At 48.6% G+C, this 21,146-nt stretch overlaps 1 protein-coding gene across 20 annotated transcripts in view; it reads right to left on the reverse strand.

The window, feature by feature from the left end:
- Tenm2 (teneurin transmembrane protein 2) overlaps nucleotides 1-21,146 on the reverse strand; it is a 1,198,434-nt gene that overhangs the window by 13,739 nt on the left and 1,163,549 nt on the right. For all 20 annotated transcript variants that reach the window (XM_048815904.1, XM_048815889.1, XM_048815861.1 and 17 more), the window contains 4 exons: nucleotides 19,405-20,279; nucleotides 13,225-13,400; nucleotides 11,129-11,364; nucleotides 124-420 (listed from right to left, as the gene is read on the reverse strand). In XM_048815904.1, the coding sequence (XP_048671861.1) occupies nucleotides 124-420; nucleotides 11,129-11,364; nucleotides 13,225-13,400; nucleotides 19,405-20,279 (1,584 nt within the window). The remainder of the gene's footprint in view (nucleotides 1-123; nucleotides 421-11,128; nucleotides 11,365-13,224; nucleotides 13,401-19,404; nucleotides 20,280-21,146) is intronic.

A 21,146-nucleotide genomic window follows, 5' to 3' on the forward strand; every position in this document is an offset into this window, starting at 1 on the left:
GCCCCCGGGAAAGTCAAAGGAAAAAGGTCAAAATGTTTGGTGATAACAAGTGTGCGGGGCTAGCCTCGGAAGAGCAGCGGGGCCCACGGTCAGCCCCGGGGGCGGGTCTGTGCGCCCACCCACCTTGTCCAGGTAGGAGTAGCTCCACACTTTCCCGTCGGCGAACATGCGGGACACAATCCGGCCTTGCTTGTCGATGTCCGTCCTCTCACTCATGGCCCCGCGCTGAAGGCCAGCCAAGCGCCCGTTGAAGAAGTAGGAGACGTTGACCGCTGCCAGCCCACTGCTGGGCAGCCAGAGGAAGGGACGGCCCACCTGGTCATAAATGATCCTCAGGGTGAACTTGCGGTGATCGTCATAGATCTTTTCTGTCCGAATGTTCCGGTCATAGTCGATGGACAAGAGATTCCTTCCATGGACCTGGGAAAACACAATGGGCCAGTTTGGAAGGGGCCATCCGGGGAAGGAGCCAGGCTTCTGCAGACCACGCTGCTGGTGGGACCAGGGCTAGGCATGCAATGGAGGAAGAAGCAGCCTGGCTTTACTCAGAGCTCTGATCTCCAGCCTCCTTTAACCTCACGCACGCCCAGGAGGGGCGATATCTGCACGGTGCGCAGGAATATAGCGGAGAGGCAGTTTATGAATGAAGACGGCTGAAATGGGCGTGGCTGCATGAGCACGTGGGAGGGCTGGACTGGGCCCTGGTCAAGAGGGGGCCTCAGGTGGAAAGCGTGACGGCAATCAGCACGCATTAGCCATACCTCATGCGTGCACCTGAACGTTCCACCGCCCTGCCTACCTACTTGCACACTATCACCCTCTTTTGGCGCATCCTGGGCTGGGAAGCTGGGGACCTTTAAGATTTCTTATGTGAAAGTACCTAGTCGAACGGGGAGGAGGGGTTAGAAATCCTTATTTTACAAAGAATCTGGGGGCTAGAAAGGTTCCTTCCTACGGAAACTCCTTTATTTTAAATATCTGGTGGAAAATCTTGCCACTGTCAAGGAGGCTGAAGCTCAGCAGGGGGGACCTCGGCAGGACTGGGGAATTCCAACAAAGGGAAGAATGGTTTTACTCAGATTTGAAAGGAATGGGGACACATCCAGACATCATTTAATATTTATTTAGGAGTTGATCTGATCAGAGGAGAAGGGCTGTCCCAGAAGGCAGAGTGGGGAGACTAGACTAGTGAAGGGCAAAGGAGAAGGGGCTCTGGAGACTTGGCGAGCCCTGAGTAGATGGCTAGAGGGGATCGCGATGCAGCGACTCTGCCCACTCTTACAACATAATTGACTGCAAATCCAGACATCCCTGGGGTGGCCGTGGAAAGCACAGTGAGGGAAGATGTAAATAGGCAGGAGGAAGGGACTGGAGATGTCTGCTTCCTCCTCACCTAACCCCAAAGGTTCAGCTGCATTTACTGATAATGGTGATGGTGGTGATAATAAAGATAATAACTTTATCATATGTTGAGGAATGGTAGAGTTAGGCATTAGTTTAGGGACTGTGCATCCATTAGTTTGCGTTGATGCCCACAAAGATAACTTGACAAATGAGGAAACAAGGTTGCACAGCAGTGAGTGGGTAGGGTTGGCCTAGGACTTAGGCCTTCAGATTTCAACTGGTTAACCACTTAGACAGTTAAGCAGCCTTTCTGCTTCCTGAACTGCACTTCCATTGAGTGCCCAGAAACGACGAAGAGATGGTAAAGCATTTCCACAACCCATGAGGGCTCCATATTGCAGCTGGTGGGGAGATTAGAAATAAATCTAATGCCACAGACATCTGTATTCTGAGGAGTGCTTTGTTCCTAGGTATGGAACTATCTTTTCAGATTCCTTTGAAGATGGGGTGTCTCGTGAGATGTAGGTGGTAGTTGCTGTTGGGTCTTTGGGGGAAGTATCATTAAAGGAAGCCGAGAAGGAGGTGACCTTTTGCTCTTCCCACATCCCTCCTACTCCTAGGTAAAATGCAGATGTCATGGCTGGTGCCCCAGCATTCACCTTGTGAATATGAGCTGATTTTAAGCACGGAAACCTCTGGGATGGTGACTCTTACAGAGAAAAAAGTCTTGATTCCTGTTGACCTTGGTGTCTTCACACAGCCACAAATCCCTTACTTTGAGGTTTCTTTTAGGTCATAAGAAAACCATCAGCCTAAATCTCATTTAAGTCCCTGGTATTTCTAATCTCTATTATTAGCAGTTGAAACTAAATGGATGCAGGTCCTTCATGCTTTGATAGGTGCTGTGCTAGATACTTTAAATAACGTTTCTTCTAATTTATGTGGCGACTGTTATTATATAGGAGCTCAGAGGGCTGGGCAAGCAGAGACGAAGTCAGGTTTCCATGGAGTCAACCAGAGACAATGACAGGCTATGTCAGACGACAGCTAGGGAAGAGAATGTACCAAAGCATGGAGATTGGCATAAAGGTGGTGAGTTCTTGGAATCATAAGGAAACTCAGCTAGTGGCGCATGCTGGTCATCCCAGAGATCTGGGAGGCTGAGATAGGAGGGTCATAAGTTCAAGGCCAGCCTGGGAAATTTAACAAGGCCATGTCTCAAAAATAAAAAAAATAAAGGGTTGGGATATAGCTCTGTGGTGGAGCTCCCTGAGCTCAATCCCTGGTACCAAAGTGAAGGGCAGGAAACCCAATGATTTAAGTGGAAGATTTACATTGACAAACTTGCAGCAGTTGGAAAGAACAAGTGAAAGTCTGAGGAGAAGATTTATTTTCAACAAATCCCAAAGTGAATGCTGTCAGAATCATTGGGGGATCTTTCTCCCAAATCAGAGTCGCCATCTTCAGAGCAAAACACAACCTGGGGGAAGACCCCTTCCTCTGGAAACAGAAGGTCGGTTATATGGGTTAATCCATCGGGCCAACTGCAAAACGTCCAGGATTCTTAAGCACATGTGCTTCAGGAGTCCAGCTCAGCACCTCTCCCACACCCCTGGCCAAAGGAACGCTGTGTCAACAAGGAGGGAAGGGTTTTCTGCTCCTGGCCTCGCACTGCACCGACTATTTCCCATCCCTTGTCCATCCACCCCTCCCTCCTTTCCCGTATACTTTTCCTTTTTTGCTTCTTCTTGCACACCCTCTAGGGCCCAGTGCATTTATTATGCTTGGAACACTGTCTGCCTGCGGCCCAGCAGGGCGCCCCTCTGCAGTGTGAAGATGAGATGAGCAGCAGCAGCAGATGAGCATCCCCGAGGACTCCGCCCGCTGCTGCCAGTGCTACCCTAAAGGATCATCCCAGCATTCCACCCCAGGCAGCGCGTCGCGGCACTGCACGTGGGTGGCAGAGACAGGTTTGTGCAATGAGCAAGGGAGCTGGGATCCCGGCCTAGAGTGTGCCGTCCTCACCCCCCAGCCGTAGCACCAGCAGGAGGTGGGCGTAGGATGGGGTCTCCCTGGAGCTGCAGTTCTAAAGCATCCACCAAGCTCCGAGAGCACAGCTGCCCACCCACACCACGGGTTCTGAATCGACCTGTGCTCGGAGGAGGGGCTTGTGGCTTGTGGAGCTTCACTAGCTCCCTGGGTCATTCTGATGCAACTCCTGGTTAAAAGACACGCGGTGCATCCATTGTAAGGTGCTATGTTCAGTTATCTGGGCGAACCACAGGTTACATCACACAGGTGACCACAACATCCATGTACACCAGTGTGTATACGTGTACGTTCCCTAATATGCAATCATGAGAGAGACCAATGTGTAGATCGTGTGTATGTGCATGTATGTACGGGGCTTCTGTTGCAGAAGAGTAAATACCATACACACACACACACACACACACACACACACACACACACTCACACAGGATGGCCAGGCACCCTCTGACTCCCACCCTTTGCTTTCCTGCCGTCTCTGGAGCTGATGGGGCCTCTGACCCCGGGATAGCAGTACACCAACCACAGAGACCTTTGGCGCTAATTATTCGCTATTGGTGATCTAGGGTGGGTTTTCACTCCCGAATTCACCAAGAATTGTGTTTCCTGATACCATTGGCTGGAGTTTGCTTTTCAAATGTGCAATTTCTACGAGAATGTCCGATCTTTCTAAGAGTTTAATAAGCGCAACGAAAGCCGAGCTGGAGTTGTGGCCAGTCCTGTCATCTAGTCAGAACTGTTTTCTCACGAGGTTGCATCTGGAAAGTGCAGGAGCTCAGCTGCTGGGAGGAAGTTGTGGGTGCCATGGACACTTCCTGGGTGCCCGCCCCCCCCCCCCCTCAGGTTAGAGCGCTTGGGAGCTCTAATTTGGCCACACTGTTCTCTTATTCCGGATTAAATTACCCATCTAGCAATATTTAAATTAACCTTGAGGCTTTCCCCGAGAACATAAAAGTTATTTTGAATTATTTTCACTGCCAGGATCAGCACAATTCCCTGCTCAGCTGGCTTGGTAGGAATTCAGCGATAGAGAAACCAATTTTTAAATTAATACAATTTTGTGTTTGTAAGGAAGCCATTATTTTTAATTATCGGGCATTTTCCTCAGCCTGGCTTCCCCAGTTAATAAAACTCAAGCTATTTAGCATGGTTTTTATTTTTGCAGAGGGCAGGCTTAGGGAAGTAGTTTCCCCTGTGGAATTTCCCCGCAGAATGTTTTGATCTCACCAAGCACACGCCTGTCACAAGGAGACTCGTAAAAAACCCAGAGAAAAGGAAATGCTGTCGTCAAAATGGCCCTGCTGGGCCTATAACGGGTGACTCTAACTTAGCTCTAGGGGTAACGTCAGGGGCTGGTGATTTGAGAAACGTGAAGGAGGAAATTACACTGGGCTGGATCCCCTCCAGGAAATGGAATTGTAGCACAGCAGGAGAGATTGCAGTCAGACATACAGAAGAACCTTTTGCCCATTGTGCTTTTAAGAGTATCGAGGGAGGCTGGGAGATTCTCCCACTTGTACAAGGAGAAGCAAGCCACAGCCTCCAAGATTTAGTTATTCACTCACCCAGGGGAAAAGCCATCCATGACATCTTCATTTCCTTGCTAGGTCAGTCCTCTGGGATTGAAAAGCAGCTCTCCCCAGCTCCCAAACAATAAGATTCAACACTATCCTGGAACCAGCGCTTGTGCAGACAAAACAACTTGCTATAAATTTAATATTAGCTTAAATAATGCATCATTAGAAGGGTAAGCCTCTGCAAACACATTAAATAATGTATTCCTCGAGCAAACATTACTTTTGGATGGCTTGCTGTCTTGGATGGTGGGAAGGGGGGAAGGTGGAAGGGTCTGGATCTGAGTCACAGTTTTGACTCTGATCAGCTATGTCATTCCAAAGCCACCCCTTCTTCCTCGATGCCTCGGTTTCCTCGTCTGCAACAGCCTGAGAGCTCCTGGTGGGTAGGGGCTTTGTCTTGTGTTTCTTAGGGTACCCACTGTTTTGGGGAGTGCTTGGTGCTCCATGAACATCCTTGCAAAGTTCTAACATGGAAAATAGAACAGAAACGCGACCAGGACCGTCTGCGATCCAAAGAGCAGTTAGAATCCTCCCGGGAACCCTGGACCTGGGATGAACAGAGGTAGGTCAGGAGAACTTTCATGACATCAGCTTAAAGAGCCAGTTCCTTCTTTCAATATCTCCGAAGCACCTACTATGTGCTAATTATTGCAATGGGCCCTTAAGACAGAGCAAGGCAACCTGGCCCCAGCCCTCTTGGAACTTCCAGGTTGAAAAAGAGAGTTGCGCAAAAACATCCCTGCTCATCAGTGCAAGGATGAGTGTAGACCTAGGGAGGAGCTCTGGGGATGGAGGAGGGTGAGGACAATTACTCAGAGGAAGCACTGTATCCATTGGAGCCTGAAGCATGCAAGAGCCTCCCAAGGGAGGGTTTCAGATGAATGATTGTGTTTATTCACCAGCGGGTAAATCTTTGGAGGAACTTGGAGTGTCTAAGATTCTTAGCAGGACCCAGAGAGCCCTGTCTCCTTGATTTCACCCTCAGCTAATCTCCTCTAGCCATATTTAAATAAAATCAGGATCCAGGCAAAAATCTTCTTGGCCTCAGGGCCTTTGCATATGTCAGGCCCTAGCAACTAAGGCTTTCTTCCCCACTTATCTTCTCTCCTCCTAGCTCTTACCTTCAATGTCATTTTCCTGGAGTGACCAGAACCTAAAACACATATTATGTATTTTTCCTACCCTCTATTTTTCTACACCATTTCTTTGTGTTACTTGTATGCATCACTATTATCCATTCCCCTTGTTAAGACATAAACTCCATGAGGGTGTTTTTTTTTTTTTTTTTTTTCACTTTTCCACCACACCATCCAAAACAGCAAGTTGTCCTGAAGTTATGTTTGCTTGGGGAGCATATTGCTTAATATGTTTGCAGAGGCTTACCCTTCTAATTGTGCTTTATCTAAGCTAACAGTAAATTGCAAGTTGTTCTGTACGCACAAGCTCTTCTCACAGGGCAATGACATCTCATCTGTTTAGTTATCAATAGGCGCTCAGTGAGAACATAGTAGGTGTGTGAAAAATAAAACATGAGTCAAGCAAAGAATGAACGCAGGTGACAGAAAGGATAAAGCTCAGTCTGTCCTGGTGACTCACATTGTGACATCCCTGCCTGAGAGGCCCCAGGAGAGCTGGGTCCATGAGCGCGTGTTCACAGCTCACGTGCACACCTGCCCCCCCTTGCTCCTATGTCAACGTGATTGGCCACGTAAGTAAAAGTAACACCTGCCAACATGTAATTGCAATGTCATATTAATTATATGGAAACCCAAACAAAATTACCAGCTCCCATTTCTTCTTGGAATACTAATAACACGAATCCCAGTGTCATGATGGAAGATGATCTTGGAAGCCATCTCTCTCCTGTTCTGCAACCTACACGTGCTGCCGTTTCTTGCTTTTGCAATTTCCAAGCAGATCATAACGGGGAAGAAATATCGTAGAGGAAGGATCTAGGCTTCCTTTTCAGAGTGAATCAGACACGAAAAATCCTCTTTAGGAAAGAGCGGAAGTTTAAAATCTTCATAGAAGGGGCCATTTTTGTTCCCTCTTCCAAAAGCCTGGGGGAAAACCTCGCGGGTGGGTGAGCGGGGAGCTGCTGGGTGGTAGGGGATCCTCAGGCCGCGAGTTCTCTGCTCAGCATGGGAGGTTGCAGGATGGGACTGTATCTGGAAGGTGGGGGCTCCCAGTCTTGGCATCTTTCCCTCACTCTCCTGGTGCAGCACCCTCCTTCCCCAAGCCTGGCCTGTCTGGGTGTGTGACTGAGGTGTCTATCACACGAGCCCTCACCTGGCCAGTCACAGGCTCCCACTCCCACGTCCATGACTGGCCCAGGGATGTGAGCTCCTGGTGTTGGGTCAGCTGTGGTTCTTCTATGGGGAGACCAGGGGAAGGGTAGTCCTGGTCCATCCATCGGTCACCTACATTGCCCCAGGGTACAAGGAGGAACAGCTGACTCTGTCTCCTGCTGAGGACATCTCTGAGTGGAGGACGGTGGTGTGGGCCTTGGGCGTGGTTCTATGATGATGGCTCTGCTGGGATTTTTGTTCTCTGCTCAGCTCCAGGGATATGCAGAGCCTCGGACCCTCACACCCCTCTGCTGGCCAGACTCCCAGGAGCTCCCTGGTCCTTGGAAAGATCAGGCCATTTGGTTCAATCCGTGACACCCGACGTTGCCGTGTCACTCTGCGGAATCTCCCCATTTCCCTGCTGTCTGGGGAGCAGTCCTTGCGAACCCCACCGATGCCTGGTGCTGGTTAGGGTTCTGTTTTAAAGTTCGTTCTGTTTCCTTCTGTTTCAGGAAGGGCGGTGGCCCTTCACACCTCTGTGTGGGTTTCTGCTCCTGGCCTCGCTCCATCAGCAGCCCGCTCGGCCACCCAGGCTGCCTGGTCCCAGGAACGCAGGGAAGGCCCCTCCAAAGGTCAGCATGACCCAGCGACCCTGTTTGTTGCTGAATCCCGCTAACCGTCCGGGCTGAGGTGCTCTTCTTTGGATTGGAGCAACAGCTTCCCACTGTCTCTCCCCCTGTCCTCTCCTCCAGGCCTGGGAGACAATTCTAATGCCACACCCCCCTGCACATCCCTCTGCTAACTGAGCCTCCCCCTGCTGTCCCCAGGAGAAGTGCCAACCTGGTGCGACATTCCTGTCCTCTGCTGTCCCTGGCTGCTGGGCTCTTTCTCCGCACCTCACGGTAACACGTCTCCCTTCCCTCCAGGCTCTCTGTGGGACTGGGAGTTTTCTGAAATGCCATTCCTGTCTTGGTCCCTTTTCATAGGTGCTGCCCTATCCCATCACCTCTTTCCTGTGTCTGAGCCTGGCCAGTTCTCGCTGCTCTTCAGAACCGATTCTAGCTCTTCTGGTCCCTTGTCCACCCTGAGACCCAAGTGGGGTGGTAGAGTCTGCAGTGGATTCACCAATCTTCTTTCACCTCCTCCCTCTCAGGCACTTGGAAAAGACATTGACCGAGTGTCCTCAGAGTTATGTGGAGAGTGCTCAACTCTTCTTGCTGGGGTGGGCACAGTGATGTGTGTCATGCTAGGCCTGCTCATGAGGTCCCCTTAAAGTATGTAAGCTCTCTTCCCCTCCTATAGCTGTTTTGGAGGTCAAGTGGCAGGGTCACAAGATTGAGCACTTGGAGTAAGCCACGGTGAAGAACAGTGGCTTGACTCTTGGGCTGTGATGTGTCCAGCTCCTGAGACTGCTGGGTCCATTTGTTACCTGGCATAGCTTTGCCTCTCCTGACCGATACAATGAACACCCCTTTCCTGGTGGTACTGGCTACATTACGCTACTTGCCAGGCTGTAAACTTCCGGTGGCAAGGACCTGGCTTTCCTTATCTGTCTAGTCTCCTCATTCCATGGTGCTGGACGCAGTTGGCACTTAACGAACAACTCTTGAATGAATGAAAAATGTCATGTCTGCATTTGATGGTGGAGCAGGAGTGAAAAGAACCGTCAAGACTGGAGGAAGGGAGGGAAGAGCCCACGCTGGCCTTGACCGAGACAGCCGCTTGCCTTATGGGGCTGACAGATACCTGCAGACTCCCTGTCAGGAACTCATGAAGCATCGGAGGAAAAGGCCACTCCCAAGCTCCCTGAGTCTACGGCACACGTCACACTTCCCTCAGACCATCTTCCAACTGCTCCCCTGCAATTTCCAGGAGTTGCTTTTATTTCATTCACTAAACAGTTTATGAACTGAATTAAAATAAATGAGATGCAAATAAATTCCAGGCTTTCTCCCTCATTTTCAAATTACATTTCCAGTCCACTCAACCTGTTATAATCTCATAGTGATTTTCATTTAAGAGAGCTAAATGGATATGTGATTATTGTTACAGGAACTAACACCAGACAATTAAATGTTGAGGTGTTGATAGATAAAGCTGTGTTTTGATTTGCATAAACACGATGCCAGCGACTCTAACCCTGGCAGAAATTCAGTTATAAGGCTTGCGTGTCTAACTTCTGCTAATTACCACAAGTACCATTATTAAGATTTTTTTTTTAATATTTAGAGTTGGGATTATAGCCATTTTATTTGAGGGCCACATTTATCTTTATTTTGAAAACTTAGTCAGAATGCATAACTGATTTATCAGAGAAAAGGCACGATGACTACTTATAATCAACTTCTACAGTGCAGCATATCAAAAATCAATTACACAGCCCTGAAATTCAGTCATTAAGGATTTAGCTACTAATCGCATTCCATTTTTGTCTTTAGGAAGATACTGCGGCTTGCAACTTTGCAGATACCAGCAGAAGAAGAAAAACATGGGAGACTGCTGATAACCTAATGTGGAGAATTAAACTCCAGTCAGACAAAGGCAGAATATTAATTCGGAGTGGCCTGGCTCTGCAGGCAGGTCACCTGGGCTGGCTTGGATTTCAATCCAGTAACACAAAAAAGTTACACCCAAGTCTTGCCCACGCTGAGTCTTTCATGTGATTCTAAAGCCAGTGCTAAACTACAACTTGTTCATTGTCTGTTTTTCGCTTGCTTTGATCTGTGATTATTTTAGTTGTTTTTAGTTTGCTTATTAACTGTCCTCTCTTCCATCTCTTCCCAGCCCTGAAGGAGAGCTGTAGGAGGGTAGGGGCTTTGCTTTATGTTTCATGTATCTTCAGGGCACAGCATAGTGCTTGGATCATAGTAGGTGCTTAGAAAACACGTGTGTTGCATTTGATGATGACTGGGACCACAGGGTTCTTCCCCCAACCCTGGGTAAAGTGTTAGTATAATGGTAGGAGTAGCTTCCTCTGGTTGACAGATGATTGACCAGAGCAGGGTCCACTAGTGATGAGATAATCTGTCTGATTGTGAATCTGAGCAGGAAGCTGTGGGGTACAGTGGCTGAGAGTCCTGGCAAGTGAGCCAGACAGAAGGACAGAACTGGGGCCAAGTCCAGGCTTGACCATTTCCTACTCATCACATCATTGGTTTACCTTCCCTGAACTTGTGTGTTCCTCTGGGAAACAGAGGCAATCATGACTACCTCATGAGGCGGGCGGTTGAAAAGGTTAAAATCAGATACGACAAGTGAAGCATTTAACTTAGAGCCTGCATCACTGAAGTTCTCAGTACATGCTACTTTTAGTTTTTTAAAAGCTGTAACTTGGGGCTAGTTGCCTGGTGTGGGGATGCCAGGGTTGGTTGCAATTTCCTGCTTCGGCCCTGTCATTTGTTCCCCTTGGAATGTTGTCCCTGACCCCCTCGTGCAGGGTGATGTCTCATCCCTTGGGATCCCATCAGACTCTTGGGTGACTCTGTCTTTCGGTAGCCTGTGGTCCTCTTATGTCTGTGCGTTCTATCACTGGCAGCTCCTTCAAGTACAACCTTTCGAAGTCATTCTCCCAGGATTTAGCAAACGCCCAGCACACAGTAGGCATCGCTTCCTTTGACGATCTGGCCAGACAGTGTAAACTTGGGGATGGGATGTCAAGTGGGAAAGGCAGACCCCAGATCTCTCCAGCTAGAGCACAATGTGAATCCCACAGCAGGGAACGACTGCCCTCGCCCACCCTAGGAAATGGCCTAAAGATCTGGGGCTTCTACTGTCAGAGGGAGGAACTTGCCTTTTCCAGGGAAGAGAGGAGAAAGGCAGGCATAGAAGCCGGGCAACCCTCAGCTCTGGGATGAAGGTGCAACCACTTACCCGGAGCTTCCGGCCAAAGATGGTGACTTTGCCTTTAATCTGTTCCTTTCGCAGGCGCCACTCAATGGAATTGAGGCCGTTTTCCATGGGCAGGGAGATGTTGCAGCGCCCAATGGTGGGGGTGATGGTGCCCGCTAGGACGTGGGGCTCGCTGTGGAAGCTGACGCCCATGCCGTTGGCGTACATCACCCTCAGGGTGCCATTGTTACAGAGCTGGTAGCTGTTCCGCACTTGATCTGGAAAAACGCAAGTGGGGATGGGCACAGGGAAATAAATTATCCACTCTATCAGTCAGAAGAGAATAGACCCTATTTTTGCAGGTTTCCATGGTACTTTACAGCTGTCAGTCTAGGGCTGCCTTCAATTAGCGCACACACAATGCGAAGGTGAGTGGCAGAGATGGTGCATGGGAAGAAAAACATTATTAATATGTGGCTCTCCAGAAATAATTATGCCGTGATATTTTTCTTTTACTCACTGAAGACTATTAATAGTACATTTAAACATTTAAAGATGTCTATTGCCTACACAATTTGTGTCAATCAAATCCCTGAACTTTAACATATATATTTTAGCTTATATAAAAAAATAGAGGAAAGGAAAGTGACTTCAACTCTCCCCACGCCTTTTCTTTGCCTCCATCTAACCCAGGGTGGAGGGTGTCAGCCACAGGTCAGATCCAATGCAAGCACAGCCAGGGCTCTTCAACAAAACGGAGAGAAAAAGCCACCTTCCTTCTTGAGCGACTGCTCTTGACCTGTCACATGCCACCTCCACTTCCACCTGCACTCAGGAGGCTCCATGGGCACGAGGAGACGGAGCCAGACAGTGCCCACCCTGCGTGTTGATCTTCCCGAATGGAATCCACACTAGTCAATCAGACTTCTGACCTTTTCCTTTATCGAAAAGTTACAGGAAGGAAACGCGAGTCAGAGACTCCTTGAACAGATACGCCGCTTCCTGATTGTCTGGGCAAAGGAGCCGGGCTGGGCTGGCCTCCGAGATGCCAGCTTTTGGGGCAGTGGGCAAGGGTGCACCTGTCACTCAGCAACTGCAGCCATCATACAGAAGGACAGAATCTACATCATTAATCATTTGGCAGAGCAGAAACAGAGTCATTGAAACAGGCTCTGTCGCTGGATAATAGTCCAGAAATGTCACCATTTATCTACCAAGAGGACACTTTTATCCTCTGACAACTGGCTGGCCCACTGACATTATATCTTAATTAAAGGAAAAATTAATCTGCACAATTCCTTTTCTTGCCAGCCCCTGTGCTTGTCCTGGACCTCGTGGGCATGTCTAACAGCAACAATAACCATGGGGTGGCCAGGGACCTTTGAGATCCTGGTTCCGGCAAGAGATTGCTACAGACCTCTGACCCCAGGGCAACCAACTCAACAAAGATGATGTACTAAAGAGAGAATCAGACTGGGAACAACAAAAAACAACACGCAGTAGTAGGCCCTGGAGAATAAACAGTCCCGAGAAGATGACAACGGCTACAGAGGGGTAAGAATGAGAAGAGGCCGGGCAAGGGGCGCACACCTGTAATCCCAGAGATTTGGGAGGCTGAGGCAGGAGGATTGCAAGCTCGAGGCCAACCTCAGCCACTCAGTGAAAACCTGTCTCAGAATAAAAAATAAAAAGTGCTGGAAGCTGGGCAAGATGGTGCAGGCCTGTAATCAGCAGCAGCTCAGGAGGCTGAGGCAGGAGGATCATGAGTTCAAAGCCAGCCTCAGCAAAAGTGAGGCGCTAAGCAACTCAATGAGACCCTGTCTCTAAATAAAATGCAAAATAGGGTTGAGGATGTGCCTCATTGGTAGAGTGGCCCTGAGTTAAATCCCCGGTACCAAAAAAAAAAAAAAAAAAGGACATTTTTAGTAAGTTGATATTTGGTTGTGTATGGATGACATTTTTCTCCCAGGAATTTTTCTTTTTTTTAAACAAGACCTATCTCTGCTAGAGTGGGTTTGCTGTGGATGTTTGCATAAGACAGAAGCTAAGGGGCGCTGGAGGTGTGTGCAAGTCCCTGGCCAGGGGGGCTCTCCCCCGAGGGCGTGGCTGGTTGGGGCAAAGGGGTGGGCGGGGCGTACCCTGCACCACTGTGTAGGAGGCCTCCACCGAGGAGAGGTTGGTAATCACAGTGACATCGTCGTCACGGTTGGAGTTCTCAATGTCGATGGTGATGGATTTCTCCATTTCGCGGTGCAGACTGGTCACCACCCCGGTGGGGCGCGTCACGTTGGTCAGACGGCCCTCGTGGTCATAGCTAGAAGAGAAGAACACTGGTTGGAAGGGCAGTCAATGGAACCAAAGATTCTCCTAGTGTTCAGAACCATACAAGGGCCAGATGATGGGGCCAGAGAAAGATGGCAGGAGTGGGGTGGCCCGTGCATCCCGCGGAGGCTCCGGGTTACAACCCAAACCTCCACCTGCCCTGAGCAAGCCGTGCGTTCTCCCAGCCACTGACCTAACTGGCCCCAGCTCAGGGAGAACCCTCCGCCTGGTCTCAGGCAGGAGGAACTTAACTGTGCTCCCGCATGTTAGTGCCAACAGTGTCTCGTAAACGTCGCGGGCTCTTTAATTTATGTGTTCCACAAAGCCACCAAATTAATCTTTCCAAAATATCAGTCTCATCCTGTCACTTCTCTGCTGAGCAAGCCACACTCTTTTCCCACAGTTGCTCCATCAAATCCAGATCTGGCGTTTGAGACCATCCAAGCCCCGAGTCCTCAACAGGGATGCAAGCTTGTCCTACTTGTCACCTCAAAGACCTCCCCGAAGGCAGCCTGGGCCAAATGTCACCTCCATGTCTTGGTGGGCCTTCACCCACCCCAGGAAAGGGAGCCACACTCTCCCCAGGATCTGCCTGCGAGGCCCTGGGGCTGAGGAGGGCTGGGGGTGGGGCGGGACCATGAAATCCTCACGTTTGGAGGGCAAAAGAGAAGGACCAGCCGCTGGACCCCTGGTGCGTCTCCCTCTGGATTGGGACAAAATGGGCAGGTTCTAAGTGATGGATACTGGAGCTCCTAAGGCACACAGGGGCGGGAGTGCCTCATAAGAGGCTCCCGGTGGGGAAGATGTGACCCAGTTGAGTTGACCACTGAGCGCTCAGGACACCAGAGGGACTTGGGAACTGTTTCTGGACTCCAGGAATGCAGACCTGGCTGAGACTTGCAGTGGTCTGAGAAATTTTGCTTTTTCTTGGGAGAACTGGAAAGTCAAACTCTGAGGATATTTGAAGCTGAGAGCAGGACCACACTGAGCTGGATGGCCAGCTGGGTAAAGTGGTGAAGGTGACAGCAGGGACTCTGAATGGGAAGCCCAGGGAGCTTGGGAGCCCAGCCTCTCATCTCTAATCCCATCACTTATCCAAGGCAGTTGACACGTGCTCTGGAAAGGCCTGGTGCTGTAACCAAGAATGGGGACTCAGGCCTTCTCATTGAAGGGGCTTCCTGGTGCCGTCTTACCTGCTCCAGAAACTGACTCTCACACAGGGGTACAGAGATGCTATTTATGGGCTGGGGCTGTAACTTAGTGTTAGAGCATTTGTGTAGCATGTGCAAGCCCTGGGTCCAATCCCCCAGTACCTCCCCCCTGCCAAAAAAGAGATGCTATGTACAGTAGTGACATTTTAGAACAACATAAACCTAGGACGTCATCAACATTGATGACATGGATTTCTATTTATTGGCATGGACAAAAGTAAATTGTTTTTATTTCTTTTTGTAGTAGTGCATTTTAATTATATATAGTCGTGGGATTGTTGTTACTTATTTGTATGTGCACATAATAGTACAAAATAATTTGGCCAGTTACAGAGGTCTATATTGTTGGGTAGAAAGAGCAGGGTACAAAAGGTCATCCCTTAATAATATGTAAGTATTTATTATAGAAGAAATTCTCCTGAAAATATGGATATCTAAACATGAACGGTGATTTTTTTGTGTGGGATTTGGATGACTCTTTGTTTTCTTCACGTGTTCGTATATTTTAGGAACTATTTGTAATCAATATGACTGAGTTTAATGCTTTATAAGCAGAAAAAGCTTTTTTTTTAAAAAAGAGAGGAGAGAGAGAGAGAGAGAGAGAGAGAGAGAGAGAGAGAATTTTTTAATATTTATTTTTTAGTTTTCAGTGGATACAACATCTTTATTTTTATGTGGTGCTGAGGATTGAACCCAGCGCCCCATGCATGCCAGGGGAGCGTGTTACCGCTTGAGCCACATCCCCAGCCCTAAGCAGAAAAAAACTTTTGCAAATAAAGCACAAACAATTCTAAGTGTCTGGATTTGGGGTGTGTCACACAGCAAAGCTCATTAGTAATGGAGAGCAGAGGCGCATCACCTCCGGCAAGTCATAGGACAGTGAGGAGGTCATCATCTGGGACCTAGGCCAGGGCTTTCATTCCACCCCCCTGTAGTTCTGGGACACACACAATGTACTGCCCATTGCATTTCCATAGAGGAGACCAGGACAGCAAGAGTTTCTACTTTGGGGAAGCAGAGCACTGAGTAGGAACCTGAATCTTGGGGCAGACAAAGCACGTTTTTCATTAAGTTGCAACAGGGCTCAGCTCCCTGCAGCTCTGCTCACTCCCTCCGTGGAGTGTCTACAGATTCAGGTCTCTGTGCAAATTCACTCTGCACCCAGAAGTGAGGATCTCTGAGTTCGAGCAATTGGATCTCAATGGTACCCAGAGAGAACCAGCTGGGCCTTGGCCAGTGTGGGGCTAGACATGGCCTTGGACTCATTTAGTCAAAAGATATTCATGAATACCTATTCTGGGCAATGCATTTTAAAAAACACTAAGGATATGACTAGGAATAAAACAAAGTCCACACACTCATGCTAGAGGAGAATGCAAAACAAAGCAAGGCTTCTCTTCCCCAGTCTGGGAATTGAGCAGGCATGGCAGGATGCCCAAAGGGTAGCTCGTGTCTCCTCCATTCCTACTTGGCTCTCCAAAAGCCACTTCCAAGCCCAAAGAGGAGTAGAGAGCAAGGTTAACTGCCAAAGGGGTATGTCGTAGCTGTGTGTGTTGCAAAACCAGCTCATTCTATAAAATAACCCCTGAACCCCACTCCATGGGAAGTCCACTTCCACCCTTCCCCGTGAGAAGGAGCTGAACCTGATGGACTGGAGAGCTCTTCCCTGTCTCTCTTTTCTGGAGGGCCTGTCCTTAAGGGAGATCTGTTCTCCGCCCCTCTGGGCCCTCATTTTGCTAAGGCAGAGTCTGCTCCTGCAGGGAAGGGAGGCCCGGCAGTACTGAGGGCCAGGGAGCGAGAGGATTCATTCAAAGTGGGGAATTAAGAAGACCTAGTGTACGGGCTGCTTTCTTCAGTTCTGCTTTTCCAAAGTAGGTCTCTGTTTGTCTGGCTCCTGTATCCACTATGTAGGTGGCTGTTGGGAACCTGAGGGATGGGATGGAGATGGCAGAGTACTTAATGATGTCCCTCAAATCCCAACAACACCTATTCTCTGTTGAACTTGGGTATGCCAAGTGCGATGTGTATTATCCCAGTGGATTATCATGGCATCCATGTGTTGCTGGCATTATTATCCCCATTGGCAGAGGTGGATACGGACGTTCAGAGAGGTTGGGTCACTTGGCGAAGGCCAATCAGAGAATATTTGGCAGAAGTGGAACCTATACCATTGTCTTCCTGGTGTCAAGGTCCAAGGGCTTTTGCAGAAGATTGTGAAAACCTGTATTCTCTCAGGAATATCCTGTAACCCAGCTACTTCTTCTATCAGGACCTAATGTCTTGCATCTGGAGAAATCTGAATTCCAAGGTTGGAGTTCCCTGGAACTTTCTGGGACTGGCTGATCATAAAATGAGGCCAGAATGATTCATTAATGTTATTTCCCCTGACTCCCCCCACCCTGCTCTGGGTCCTTAATGGGATGGCCTTACTGGGAACATCTTTCCCTAAATCCTAGAACAATTTTCATCTGGAGTTGGAAGGTGGAACTCCAAATTCTACTCAGAGCCTTGTTGTAGAACAGTGGTGGGTCATGGAAAGAGTCCTGGACATAGAGATCCGCTGACCTCTCGTGTGGCCTTGGGAGAGTCGAGTCACTTCTCTGAGACTCAGTTTCCTTATATTTAAAATGGGGAGAATCAAACTTATCCGCTGAGGGTCACTGTAACAGCTGAGCTGATAAACAGCTTCTCTGCCCATCAAGTTCTATGCAGAGAGAATGTTCTGCTGCTCTAGCCCCCTATGGAAAGGTTTGTACCCTGCCTCATGGAACACAGTGGAAGAGAGGAATCCACCTGCTGAAGTCCTCACAGAAGGACAGACTGTTTTCTGGCAGCCCTATAGCCTGTGTGGTTTTCTCTCCTCTGCTCACCCCTCTCTGAAGTTTTGGTTAAGGTGGTGCAATGCTGGTCCCCATCTCCCACCTCCATGAGGAAGTGGAGTTTGATGTATGATTTTTAAACTGCCAATTTGCTTGCCATGTATCAAAAGTGCTATAAACCCCAAAAGAACTCGCTTTTTTTTTTTTTAGAATGGCTAAGAGATATTTGAAACTCCACAATGCAGAATCTGGGATCACTAGATTTACCCACATTATAAGGAAAAAAAACAAAACAAAACCCCAGCTTATCAAATTAAGGAGGAGAGGAAAAAAAATTATTCATGAAAAAATATTTAAAAAAGATTTATGGCTGGGTGTGGTGGTGCATGCCTGTAATCCCTGCAGTTTGGGAAGCTGAGGCAGGAGGATCACAATTTGGAAGCCAGCCTCCGTAATTTAGCAAGATCCTAAGCAACTTGGTAAGACCCTGTCTCAAAATAAAAAGTAAATAAAAATAGCCGAGGATGTGGTTCAGTGTTGAAGTGCCTCTGGGTTCAATCCCCATTACAAAAAAAAATAGGAATCATGTCTACATGTTTTCACTGAGCTAGAGACTCTTGCTGTAAAATACCTTCCCTCTAAGAGCCCACTTGTGTGGACCCACTAAAACCAGAGACAAGGCTTTACTACAGTCCCGCAGTCAGGCCTAATTGGGTTTGGCCTCCCTGAGAGGGGCATTTCTTTCTCATTCGGGAGCCCCAGCTAATGATTTCTAAATGCAACAGGTCTTTCTGCAAAACTACCACAAAGGAAGGCACAAATCCAAGAGGTGTATGGGTTTAAGCCTAGCTTTAACCTACTTGGGGTGATTGCTAAAGGTGGCACTCAGATGGAATGTCAGAGGGGGAAGTGTTCTGGGGAAGTGTGATCAAGTCCGGTGCCTGGAAGAATATGAGGAGGCTTCGGAAGCCTGAGAAAGGTTGCTTTGCCCCAAGAAGCAGCTTGACCCAGGGAAAGCAATTCTGCAATGCACTAAATTTCCAGCAGGTGGCAACAGCTTCCTTTTACATTTTCCTAAGCCCTTTGGCACACAAACAGGAAGTGAACATTCCTAGATTTAGGTGTGATTGACAATGAGGTCTTCTTTCCTCTCTCTTGCCCCATTCCCCTCTGTAATACCCCTGCTCCAACTTACTAAATTCTCAGCTAGCAGCAACATCTGGAACAAGCAAGCACTCTGAATACATAAGGTTAGCATGCTCCTTTCTCAAGGACATCAGATACTTGCAAATTCCATTCCAGCCACAGTCAGTGACTGGGGATTCTTAGCAGCTTCCGCCAGCGCTCCATTGGTTAATACCTGCGGGAGCTTGACCGAGAGCTGCTGCAGGAGCTAGGGAAAACAGCTTTTTGGCAAAACAAACGGCAGGACTATTAAGTATGAGATAATTGTTAGGGGAAATATGACCGGCTCTCGCATCTTTTAATATACCTAGCACTTTATCTGTATTGATCTGCTCCTGCTAAAGAGGAAATTCAGAGTTTATCTACCTGTCTGTGCAATCAAGTGTGTTGCTGGACCTATTGGCAAATTACAGGAGCCCCACTGGGATCTTGCCTTTTAGGTTCTAATTTCCGCACCCATAGCAAACATGAATAATCAGCAAAGTTAATCAGCACTTTATCTCCCAGGGGCTGTGCGTGTCCAATATCCTGAAATTTGAACGGCAGGCAGACAACAGGAATTCCCAAGGCTAGTAGGTAGGATGTTCAATATCAGAGACCCAATAGAGCAAATCATTTAAGAGTCAGGGAGAGGGACATGAATATCTTGAGGCCACAAGAAATCATTAAAGTCAGGAAGACAATGTGACTAAGCAATTTTAAAAGCAACATGAATGGCTGGCGCTGAGGCCAGCCCGGCCCAGGTAAGCGCTCTTTGGAGACACATCACAAACCCACTTACTCATAGAAGATTGTCCATCCCGTTTCATCACTCTTGGTGGCCAGGAGCCCAGTGTTCCCATCATAGGTCATGAGGCCAAGCTCCAGGTTTTGTGTGGACACAACTTTGAGGCCCCCGTTGGTGCCCACAGTGAGGGTGATGATCTGATTGTCTGGCATGAGCAGGTGGCGGGGCATGCCACTGCTATCCCGACGGATCTTTAGGGAATTTCCATTATTGTCAATTAACTCGGTGACGTCATTGTCAGCGCTGTACGTGAAGTTGTATAGGTACTCCCCGGTCACCAGGCTCACAGTGTACTGGTGGATCCCATCCGCATTGAAGACGTACAGCTCCTGCTCTCCAGGAGAGGCGGCCTCGTACTGGTTGAAGGCATTGAGAATGGGTTTGTTCTTGCTGACCGCCCTGATCCGAATGTTGCCCAGGTCTGCAATGTAGATGGTGCCATCTGGAGCCACAGCTAAGGACGATGGGGAATTCAGGATGGCATCAGTGGCATAGGCGTCGTCTCCAGAGTAGCAGATGCAATTGACATCGTTTTTGCAGTCGCAGTCTGAGGCTGCCCCGGCTAAGAGGCAGATCTCCCCGTTGGTGGTTACCTGGCGCAGACGGTTAATTTTCTTCTCGTCCGTCTCAGTGATGTAGAGGACCCCTGTGTGAGAGATGGCGATGGCGCTGGCTGATTCCAGAGCAGAGTGAATGGCGAGTTTGCTGAGCGAGTAGTCGATGCCGGGAACCTGGCAGTGCATGGGGCGACCCGCGATGATGCTCACTTGGTGGTTCTCAGTGATTCGGAGGACGACGTTGTTCTCTAGAACATACAGGGAATTGTCCATGGGGTTGACCGCAAGGTCTGTTGGCCACTCCAGGCGAACCTGTGGAGGACATGGTATCGTGTTCAAGAACAGCCTGTGATGTGGCCAGCATTTGAGTGTGGGCACTTACATTGGCTTTATGCAGATTTTAACTTTTTACTAACAAACTGTCCTAGAGGTGCTCTTCATTGAACTAGCTTCCCATTGCCCATGCTGATGTGTAGCAACTGTGCAATAAACCTCCTGTCCCATCTGCCCACTGGCTTTACCTATGATGCTTCACAGCTCCAGATGATTAACCAGGGTCCAAGCTATAATATACGGTTACACAGGTAGTTCACTGCACAAGGGGTCAGCACAATCCTGAACACACTCTTCTCACTAAGCCAGTAGCCTGAGAAGGGCGTGTTTATTTGGAGGAGGCATGTGGCTTGAAAGGTGGCCCTGACCCAAGGGCTGACAAAGCGCAGGCCAGCTAGCAAGCTACAACTTTGAGTGTTTGCCTGGGGGAAAAAAAATGAACCAAAGAAACACATTCCTTCTCTGTGGAATTCGAAATAAAAATCTCAGTAGCAAGTTGTCAGTTTGTTGTAGAATTTGAGCTGAAATTTATGAGGTTGACCAAGGGTTGAAAAGACGCTTACAGGAAGGGTGAACATATATTCCAGGTTGTTTGAGAACAAATGCTATACATTTGAGGGAGCCTCTGTTCTCTGTCACGATAAGAGCCCTGACTAAAGGCACACTTTGGGGACTACTACAGAAGACTCTGCTCTGATCATACTGCACGGCGAAAAGGTTTACATGGCGAGAATGCGATCACTTCCAATTAACAGGAAGTTCTGATTGACATATAACACCACACTGTACAGTCTCAAACCTGCAATAATGATGGAGAAGACAGGTAATTACCCAGACACTCCTACC

Source organism: Marmota marmota, unplaced genomic scaffold, assembly GCF_001458135.2.
Source record: "Marmota marmota marmota unplaced genomic scaffold, marMar, whole genome shotgun sequence".
In the NCBI taxonomy this organism is placed as follows: Eukaryota; Metazoa; Chordata; class Mammalia; order Rodentia; family Sciuridae; genus Marmota; species Marmota marmota.